The sequence below is a fragment of the Micromys minutus genome, assembly GCF_963924665.1.
Source record: "Micromys minutus genome assembly, chromosome: 2".
Classification (NCBI taxonomy): Eukaryota; Metazoa; Chordata; class Mammalia; order Rodentia; family Muridae; genus Micromys; species Micromys minutus.
In genome coordinates, this window is record NC_137971.1 from 88,129,700 (window position 1) to 88,140,967 (window position 11,268).

Here is an 11,268-nt window from a genome sequence, read left to right on the forward strand (position 1 = left end):
AGGATACTATTCAGAAGACAGAAATAGATTGGAAAAGTATCTTTACCAGTTCTACATCTGACAGAGTGCTAATATCCAATATATAAACAGAACTCAAGAAAATAAGACACCAGAAGATCAAAGAATCCTATTTTTTTAATGGGGTACAGAGCTAAACAAAGAATTCTCAATTGAGGAATACCAAATGTTAAGAAGCATCTAAAGAATTTCTCAGTATCCCTAGTCATCAGAGAAATGCAAATCAAAACAACTCTGAGATTGCACCTCACACCAGTCAGAATGGTTAATATCAAACTCTCAGATGACAGCTGATGCAGTTGTGGATGTGGAGAAGGAACAATACTCCTCCACTCTCTGTGCTATTGTAAAATGAAACAAGCACTTTGAAAATCAGTCTGGCAATTCCTTCGAATATTGGACTTAGTATTACCTGAAGACCCAGCTATTCCTCTTTTGGGCACATACCCCAAAGATGCTCCAACATCTAACAAGAACACATGCTCTGCGATGTTCATAGCAGTCTTATTTATAATAGACAGAACCTGGAAAGAACACAAATGTCCTTCAACAGAGCAATAGATACAGAAATTGTGGTATATTTACACAATGAAGTACTTCTCAACTACTAGAAACACTGACTTCACAAATTTTCTAGGCAAAAATTCCACCAGAGAACTTCGACAACTGATAAACAAGTTCAGCAAAGTGGCTGGATATAAAATTAACTCAAACAAATCAGTAGCCTTCCTCTACTCAAAGGACAAACATGCAGAGAAAGAAATTAGGGAAAAGGTACCCTTCACAATAGTCACAAACGATATGAAATACCTTGGTGTGACTCTTACTAAGCAAGTGAAGGACCTGTATGACAAGAACTTCAAATCTCTGAAGGAGAAAATTGAGGAAGATCTCAGAAAATGGAAATATCTCCCATGCTCATGGATTGAAAGGATCACCATTGTAAAAATGGCCATCTTACCAAAAGCAATCTACAAATTTGATGCAATTCCCTTCAAAACTCCAACCCAATTCTTCATAGAGCTGGAAAGAGCAATGTGTAAATTTATCTGGAATAACAAAAGACCTAGCATATCGAAATCCATCCTCAACAACAAGAAAACATCTGTGGGAATCACCATCCCTAACCTCAAGCTATATTACAAGGCAATTGTGATGAATACCATATGGTTCTGGTACAGAAATAGGCACATGGATCAATGCAATAGAATAGAAGATCCAGAAATGAACCCTCACACATATGGTCACTTGATTTTTTAAAAAGTAGCTGTAAACATTCAATGGAAAATGACAGCCTCTTCAACAAATATTATTGGTTCAAATGTCACTCAGCATGCAGAAAAATGAACATAGACCTTTTTTATTCTCCTTGTACAAAGCTCAAGTGCAAGTGGATCAAAGATCTCCACATTAAGATAGGTACATTGAAACTATTAGAAAAGAAAGTAGGGAAAACCTTAGAATACATAGGCACAGGAGAAAATTTCCTGAGCAGAACACAAGTGTCTTCTGCTCTAAAGTCAAAGATCAACAAATGGGACTTAATGGGATTGCAAAGTTTCTGTAAGGCTAAGGACACTGTCAAGAAAATAAAATGGAAGCCAACAGATTGGGAAAAGATCTTTACCAACCCCACAACTAAGAGAGGACTAATATTCAAATTATACAAATAACTCAAAAGGTTAGACACCAGAGAATCAAACAATCCTATTAAAAATGGGGTACAGAGCTCAAGAAAAAATTCTCAATTAAGGAATATTGAATGGCTGAGAAGTATCTAAGAAAGTGCTAGACATCCTTAGTCATCAGGGAAATGCAAATCAAAACAAACCTGAGATTCCACCTCACACCAGCCAGAATGGCTAAGATCGAAATTTCAGATGACAGCAGATGCTGGCGAGGATGTGGAAAATGAATACTCCTCCACTGTTGGTGGGGTTGTAAACTGGTACCACCACTCTGGAAATTAGTTGGGCAGTTCCTCAGAAAATTGAACATAGTACTACCTAAAGACCCAGTTATTCCACTTCTGGACATATACCTCAGAGAAGCTCCAACATACAATAAATAAACATACACCACAATGTTCATAGCAGCCCTATTTATAATAGCCTGAAGCTGGAAGGAACCCAGATGTCCTTCAGTAGATGAATGAATACAAATATTGTAGTATATTTACACAATGGAGTACTACTCAGCTATCAGAAACAATGACCTTATGAAATTCTTAAGAAAATGAATGCATCTAGAGAATATCATCTTGTGTGAGATAACCCAGTCACAAAAGAACAGACATAATATGCAGTCACTGATAATTTGATACTAACCCCAGAAAGCTCTGAAAACCCCAGAAACAACTCACAGGCTATATGAAGCTCAAGAAAAACAAAGGCCAAAAATGAAAGCCTCAGTTCTTCTTAGAAAAAAAAAACAAATGTATAGCACCCTCTCAGAGTGTTATACACCTGGACCTTAAATCATTAATAATCCAAGAACTAAGACAATAGCCTTGTGGTAATTTTTGGTATTCACAGATTATTATGCTTAATCTATACTCAACAAGAAATCTTTCCATGTTAAGTTCTATCTTACATGTACTTTATGCTTATCACAACTAGTGGGATTTCAATGCATGCTATCAAACCTCTAAAAGCATTAAATACTGAGAAAAATATTTATATAATGTTATGCCAAAATGCCTTTTAAAATCTGTATATGTATTCCTCTTTTTTAAAAAACAAAGTTGTAAGGGGAAAAAAAGAAATATGAGCATAAGCTCAAAGTCACTGCCAACAACTTCTCTGTGCACACTAAAAAAATATCTAGGCAACTGAATGAAACTTAGAGACTATCATTCTGAGAGACATAATCCAGTAACAAAAGAATACACATAGTATGCACTCACTTATATGTAGATACTATCCCCAGAAAGCTCTGACTATCCAAGAAACAATTCACAGACCTATGAAGCTAAAAAAGAAGGAAGGCCCAATTTAGGATACCTCGGTCATTCTTAGAAAGATGACAAAACAGTCGTGGGAGAAATACAAGGTCAAATAGGGGAATATGGATTGTAGAAAAGATCTTTCAGAGGCTGCCTCACCCAGGTATCCACCTTAAATGTAGCCACCAAACCCAAGCACTATTGCTGATGCACAAAAAGTACTTACTGGCAGGAACCAGATAAAAATGCCTACTCAGGGTTCTTCCAGAGTCACATAGATACATCTGAGCATGTTTGCAGCTAACCATCAGACTGAACACAGGAACGCTAATGAAGGTGCTAAAGAAAGGACTGAAGGACCTGAAAGGGGTTGCAACCTCATGGGAAGAATAACATTATTAACCAAACTAACCCTCCAAAACTCCCATGGACTAAAACATCAATCATTGAGCACAAATTGAGAGACTTATGGCTCCAGGTGCATATGTAGCTGAAGATAGCAGTGTCTGGTATTAATGTGAGAAGAGGTCTTTGGTTCAGGGAGGGCATATTTTCCCAATGTGGGGGAATGCCAAAGCAATGGAGTAGAGAGGGTGATCAGGAGGGAGTGCACAAGACAAGGGGAAGGAGTGGGGTGTTGGGAGTAGGGTTTGGAAAGTGCTAATATTTCAAATATAAATACAGAAAGTGTCTAAAAAATAAGTTCATGAGTTTGATTTACATTAATGCCTTATGGAACCAAGTGATTGATTATGGTCTGGCTAACCTTCCTTCATGGAACATACATAGTCTATGGTGTGCTTTTGAACACGTATTGCTTATATGCTGAAAATAAAGACATTTGTTTCCCAAATGAATATCCCGTGTGCAGAACCTTACAAGCTTCAGTAGAGTTAGTAAGCTAACAAAATACTTTCTGATAATCTTTCAATCAAATGGAAAAGGACTACTGAAATATCAGACAGAAAAGAAAGTAATGAAATGATTTGTTTCATTTGTTCTTCATTTTACTAAGGAGGAATAAAATGATTCAAGAATTTATAAGAGGGGTTGATCCTTTTCTAGGTGTCCTCAGCATCTTCCTAACTCATAGTAGAACAAACTTAGAATCTATTCTGAAGCATCTAAGCAGCAGCACTCCACTAGCCAGTAAGGCAGAAGTCAAGTAAATGAAATGTTTCAATCATTTGCCCTGGATGCAACCTCCTGAAAATGCACTGGGGGTTTTATTGTCAGTCATCATTTCTACTGTGGTTCCAGAAAGACAAGCATCTGAATATGCTTCATTTTGTTGTACACAATAATTTTCTCGCACACGATTGTGTTTTTTAACAGAAAGTCATCAGGGTGCTTTTCTTCACTCACAGGCTGGCCCACTGCAAAGCCTTGTTGTGGGTATGAACATGACTCTTTAAATCAGAACCTGCTTGCCTCAATTTCATTTAAAAACAGTATTGAGAGATACACACATTTTGACCATAGGGACTTTGGGCTTGCTTCTTGAGCAACTTGTGTGCTATTTTTTAAAGATTAATGCTAGTCTAAAATTCTAAATATTTGCTCTTATTTAAAACATGTATGTAAATGCACAAACATCTCTGGGTAAAGAAATGCCTGACTTCAATATAGTATATGGATTACTTTAGGTGATACTTTTAAGGTGGCTTAATTTTCTTCATGCCATCATGAAACCTGGCAATTAATAAGCATTGAGATCATATGAACAGATGTCTCTTCAAAACTACTGACAAAATGACTCTTGGAAGACTGTATCCTTCCTCTTTGTATGGTGCTAACTGGAGGGAAAGAAAACATGACTTGTTTGTGGAGATTTTTTTTTTTTTCTGACAAGAGGATTGTTCTCCATAAATGAAAGAAGGAATGCCCTCTTTTTCTCAGCTATAACATTTTCATTTTCACCATGTGACAAGTTCTTTCGATAATTTATTTAATTGCCTTACTTTTGTATCATTTAAATGGAATAAATATTAAGATATGAGTAATTTTAAGACTGGAATAACATTGTCATAATTTTGCATTTATATCTATTATTTTTCATTTGTTCTGTTTTCCCCTCTGTCTAATATTATACTCTACAATTTCACTTAGAAAATTATAAATATTTTCTATTATTTATTAAGATAATAGTCCCCAAGTCCTGATATCTCCAGCTCTATTGACATGAGGGATAAGATTCTAAATTTTGCTTAAAAAAGAAATAACCAGTAACTTAAGTCTGTTCTATGGAGTGCCCTGGAGTTCCCATATGGAAATCATTTTCACCTTAACTTTTTCAGGCTCATGATAAGCTGATGAATGTGTTGGGCAAAAAGATACTTTCTACAATAAAATTGTGCACTGTAATCTGTAACATCATCTCTGGTTTATTATATGGAATGGGGCATTAAATCCTAATTTCAAAATAGACCCAGATTCATGATTGATATGGAAGCATTTAATCAAAGTACTTTGATTACAAAATGGTCTTCTAAATTATAACATGTACCACTATGTCAGAAGTCTGATTTTAGTGTGTTTTTTAAAGTGTGTGGAATGCTAGCAAATTTGTACAAATATAATATAAAAATTTTATTTTCCCCAAAGTAGGAAGGAAGACAGTTTACCGAGGTATAACCTAGTTATGTTGTGCATAAACAAGATAGTCCTTATAAAACCAACTGTTCTAGAAGATTAATGTGAAGTATTAAGGCTTGATAGACCAAACATGGATATCACAACAGTGCTCACAACCTTAGATTTATCATGGCATAATATTGGTCACCTGTGAGGAACACAGAACCAAAGGAATTGAGTCAACACTCATGTTACATAAAATATAGAATCAGAGGGAATGTCTGTACATCTATGTCTCTTGAGAAACTGCCTGATTTCTCAATGCTTGATATCCACCTCTGTAAATTGAAACTAATTTAAAGTGCCAACCTAATTTATGTATTATACAAAGTTAAATGTAAATTCAAAAACTATTAGTTTTTAAGTTTCCGAATTTTACCATTAATCTCATATCTATGTTGCCTCGTGATTATATGGTGGATCAACTTTTATTTTTCACTGTCATTTTGCAAAATAAGAAATAACAATGACACTTTCATTTTTCAGAATAAACAGAATCAATGTGCAATTTATTTATAATGTTCTTAAAATTGCAAGATTAAATTATTGTTTGCTTCATAAACAAAATAAATGAAAAATTATGACATATTCAGTAATTTTATACTAGTAATAATTATTGCTATGTTTTTATAACTTCATGAATGCCAAGATGTCTTCTTACTATACACACACACACACACACACACACACACACAAGTGTATAAAGAGAAGAGTTGATACAAAGGAATAGAACTTTAACTTACACAACTTGAGCAGAACTCACTAAGTTCTAATAGTGGCATGCATCTGTAAACTCATTATAGTCTATGCAAAGATTCTGGTGATGGCCTTCCTGAGAGCCTCCTTTACATCTCTGTTCCTCAGACTGTAGATGAGGGGGTTAAGCATAGGAATCACCACTGTGTAAAATACAGACAGTATCTTGTTCTGTTCAGTAGAGTAGTTTGACTTGGGCATCACATAAATGAAGGTAATGGTCCCATAGTACAGAGTGACTGCAGTGAGGTGGGAGGTGCAGGTGGAGAAGGCCTTCTGTCGACCCTCAGTGGAGCGCATCTTCAGGATGGTGATGAGGATGTAGGTGTAGGAAATGGCTATGACAAACACTGTGATCACAATGATGGATCCAGCAGAGATGGAAGGAATAATTCCAATAATGGAGACATCTGAGCAAGAGAGTTTCAACACAGCAGGGAAGTCACAGAAAAAGTGATCTATCTGATTTGGTCCACAGAAGGACAGACTCAACAGACAACTAGTAAATGTTGATGAATTCACACAGCCACCCACATAGGAAGCTCCAACTAAAAGGAAGCAGATCCTGGGGGACATATGTGTTGAATAAAGGAGAGGTGAGCAGATGGCCACATAGCGGTCATAGGCCATGACAGCTAAGAGGAAGCACTCAGCTGTACCAAATGTCACTGTGATACCAAACTGAGCTTCACAAGCAGCCACAGAGAGTACCATTCCATGTCCAAGAAATCCTGTAAACATTGTGATTGATGTGGAAAACCCAATGTCTACAAAAGCCAGATGGCTAAGGAACAGATACATGGGGGTATGGAGTTGGGGACAGCTTCTTATTAAACTGATGATGCTAAAATTGCCCACTAAAGTAACAGCATATATCCCTAGAAATGTCATAAATAGGATGACACGCAGCGTAGAATTTTCTGTTAACCCCAAAAGAATGAACTCTGTCACCGTGGTGTGGTTCTGAGACTCCATCTTAGTTGTGAAATGCCGCTGTAGAGAGAAATCAGAAATTCCTTAGTTTGTATTGTTCTTCAGTGTATCATGTGTTTTTCTTTTATTATTCTATGGATAGAATAATAATTCCTTCCTTTGACTAAATATAAATATCTATGCTTTGAAGAATTAGAGATTTTGTTCCTTCCTCTTCCAGTAAATGGTATACAATTATCTGGCCCCCCTTTTTTTTCTCATTACCTTTTTCTTTTTATAAAAAGTACCATGAAATTTGACTTCAGAACTCTTTCCTTCAGTGTTGAGGTTGATAATTTCAATGATCTCTTGAGATTCTCCTCATGCTCAAATCAATTAAAAATGCCATAAACACCCAAAATTTATCATTCAATAATTTTCTTTAACCTCTTTACCAATATGTTATATTCTTTCTATATATTTATTTTTATGTATATACTTTTGTTTGTAAGTGTGTCTATACATCAGATGCGTGTTTTATATATGGAGATTAGAAGAGGGCATTGAATTTCCTGGAAGTGGAATTATGTATGGACAGCTGTGAGCACTGTGTCAATGCTGGGAGTTTAATCTGTTTCTGTTACAAGGGCATCCAGTACTATTACCTGCTGAGCCATCTCCCCAAGGCCCCATTCCAGTCATTCATTCACAGTATCAAGCCCATAACTTGGCCTCCCTGGCCATCTTCCTCACATTGTACTCACTCCAGTAAAATCCTACTGCTTTGTCTAATTTCTTTTTTTCTCTCTTTTCTCCTTTTTCCATTCTCTTGAATCCCTGTTATTTTTATTCTGTCTGCTTATTTACCTTCTAATTCAAATTGAATTCTTCTTTCAGTTTATGATACCGTGGCTTTTGAGTTACTATTAATAAAAAGAACACAATGCCAAAGGCCAATTCTTCTGATGTTACTTGGGTCTTCATGATAAACAATAGTGTCATTTACACAGCACTCACTATTCTCTCTGAATTCTCCATGCATTTAACTGTGTTTCTTACCATCTTTCCATATAGTTCTCACACTAAACCTAACATCCACCATGGCCTTAACTTTCAATATTATTCTCTTTACAAAGCCTTCTCCGACTCATCAGGATAGATCTGGTTCACATTCTTTTTCTTGCAGACATCTGCTTCTGTGGATATCCTAGTTGCCAGTGTATACACTGGGTTATAGTTTTTTTACTTCTTTGCCCGTCATTCCCCTCAAATATTACATATTCCTCTTATCTTTATCTTAAAACGCTCAGTATTTATGTAGAACTGTACAAAAATTTTTGTTTGTGTATATGCATGATTATTGTACTAAATTGGTTCTGGCAAACCAAAAGTGCATGTAACTTCTGTTCCCTGCCCAGAAAACAAGCCTTCAGAAAAAAATTAAGTTAATTAATTATTTCATGTAATATGTTACAAAACAACATAATTCACATCTTATTTTTCAAATATTTAAAAAAAAATTTAGTGACAAAGATGGAGAAAACCCTTGAACTTTTCTTTGACATATAATTTCTATCACACGTTTGAATCAGTAGATATTACTATATGTCTTTCTATGTACCTTTTAAATATTTTAATATGCATTTTAAAAATCATATGAAGAGATAGAAAGCGAGTTCATCTTCAAAATCATTTTTGCTATACATAGACTAGCCCAAGCTCATCTCAACTTGTGATATTCCTACTTCAATATGAAACAACAGGTATGTGTTACCCTGCATGGTTCAGATATATTTAAATAATTTTGTTTAGTTGTTTTTCTAAAGGCAACAATTTGAAAGAAGTTTGCTCTATGCTTCATGGTATGTTCACCACTAATATTTACAATGGTGAAAATACTAAAGCCAATTGTTTCCTATCATTAATTGATGGATTATGTTACCTGAATTTTGATTAAAGGTATTAAAATTTTTATCATCTTAAACATGGTATAATATTTATATAAGTGTAATATTCTGCTTACAATATTGTCAGTTCTTTAGGAGTTACACATTTGCCAAATATAATGATATTAGTAATAAATGTCCACTAAATGTATATATTCATTTAAATATTCTCACAGTACATAAACATATAATTAATCTGCTGGTGCTACTGATCAACTGCCTTGATGAATTTAGAAGAACAGTGAATCAATGTCCAAGAATGTCTCCTCTCTTCTTGAATAGATCTTTCTAAGTTACCAGATAGCTTAATGCCCTCAATGTTAGCTCTGTCATTAAAAGTTCATCTTATAAACTCACCAATTATTTGCCATATGTTTAATGGTACAAAACTTCAACTTTCTAGATAAAATCATTGAGATGTTGAAATCAATCACACCTCCTTTTCTTTCACTTATCTGAAAGAAAACAATGGTTTGCAGCTTTCTTGACATCTTCTTCTTCAGACTGAACCTACTGAGAGCTGAAAGTCAGACCAAGCACCCTTCCTGCTCTGCTTTGTGGCTCAAGCAGAGTTAAAAGATGAAACTCTAATCTCAATCTGACTCACACTAGTCATTTGTTGGTGACTGTAGAATTGTAAGAGAAGGCTAAAGGGCGTCTATACTAATCTTATTAAGTTTCTTCTCTCGCTTATTAAATCTCACATGACACTTAAACTCTTTGGTGCTCAGTATAATTTTTTAACTTGAACAATGAGAGAACTGATCTCATAATTTGGTTTTGTTCTGAAATTAAAGGAAGAGATATTTCTGAAATGCCAGAGGTCTTTATTCACACATAAGAATTAAATATTTCCTCATTTAATAAAAAAAATAAAGTGTGAGTAGCTTTAGAATTATTTAGTAGTTTTGTGACTATAGTTTTGCTTTAATATGTCAGATTATTTTACCATAAATCCAAAAATAAGACTAGCAATGCAATACCTATGTGACCACAGCTCTGAACTCTCCTATTCAAAGGCATAATATGTAGACTAATTTTTGCTTTGCTTTTCAAACAGACAATCAATATCGAGAACTCTGCTCTGGCTTTCAGGCTTATCACCCAATATCAGGGATGCTGAAAATTCAAATATTCTTTCCCTCAAAGGATCAGTCACTGTGGTGGGAAATAGAGAAGATATGATGGTGAGCCTTACCTAGTTGAATTCAGACTGTTTCTTCTTATTTCCTCTCATTGTCTCACTCAGCTCCTTAAGACCAGGAACAATACTGGTTCCATAGATCATTCACGAAGTACCCACATTCCTTGTGTTTACTGGTCTACATGTGCCAGGAACCCACTGTACAGCATTTCTTGCAAAGGGCATGGTTTCCACAAGGATCAAGAGCTCAAACACTTTAAAATACTTTTCTAATTTTCAAATTCTTGAGTTATTGAAAAACCTATCCTAATAAAGTCTATCAGTCTTTTATCATTTAGTGTCAATACTGACACTGAAATACAAAGAAGACTTTACCAAGTGGATGTAATTTATTTACATAGAGAAAGTCAGGCTCCACACAGCATGCATTACTGTGCCCACTGGTCATAAAGCTTAGCCACACAGATGCAGAAAATATAAGTTTGGGTTTCTTTGTGCACATGTTAAGAGTAGGGGAGAAAGGTTTAATCAAACAAGACAAACCTTCGGGGATTATTATTACTAACGTCTAAAGAGAAAGGTCCATGGGTTTCTTATACAGACATGGATTATATCATCAGATGATTCATTAACTCCTGGCTTGCCCTCCCCCAGATGATACCCACATGACATAACATACAATGAAATTATTTTGTTCTGGTTTACTGGAAGTAAAACAGACAACAAAGAGTATTTAACATTGAAAATAATAACTTGTCTGGTTAAGTTTGAGATGATGTGATACTATTATTCAATTATAATTACCACTAAATCAAAATATTTTGTTCTTTAATCTTTTTTAATAATCTAGGCTTTATCCCCCTCCCTGTCTGCCCACTAACTGACCCTTATCCTATAATTTCTCCCCCCCATTC

The 11,268-nt window shown here is 35.2% G+C and overlaps 1 protein-coding gene across 1 annotated transcript; it reads right to left on the bottom strand.

Moving 5' to 3' along the window:
- Nucleotides 1-6,400: 6,400 nt before the first annotated feature.
- On the bottom strand, nt 6,401-7,327 carry LOC308417699 (olfactory receptor 5P55; the record flags this gene model as incomplete). Its single annotated transcript, XM_080913029.1, has 1 exon — nt 6,401-7,327. One exon carries the CDS (start codon nt 7,325-7,327, stop codon nt 6,401-6,403), a length of 927 nt encoding a protein of 308 aa, XP_080769155.1.
- Nucleotides 7,328-11,268: the final 3,941 nt, after the last annotated feature.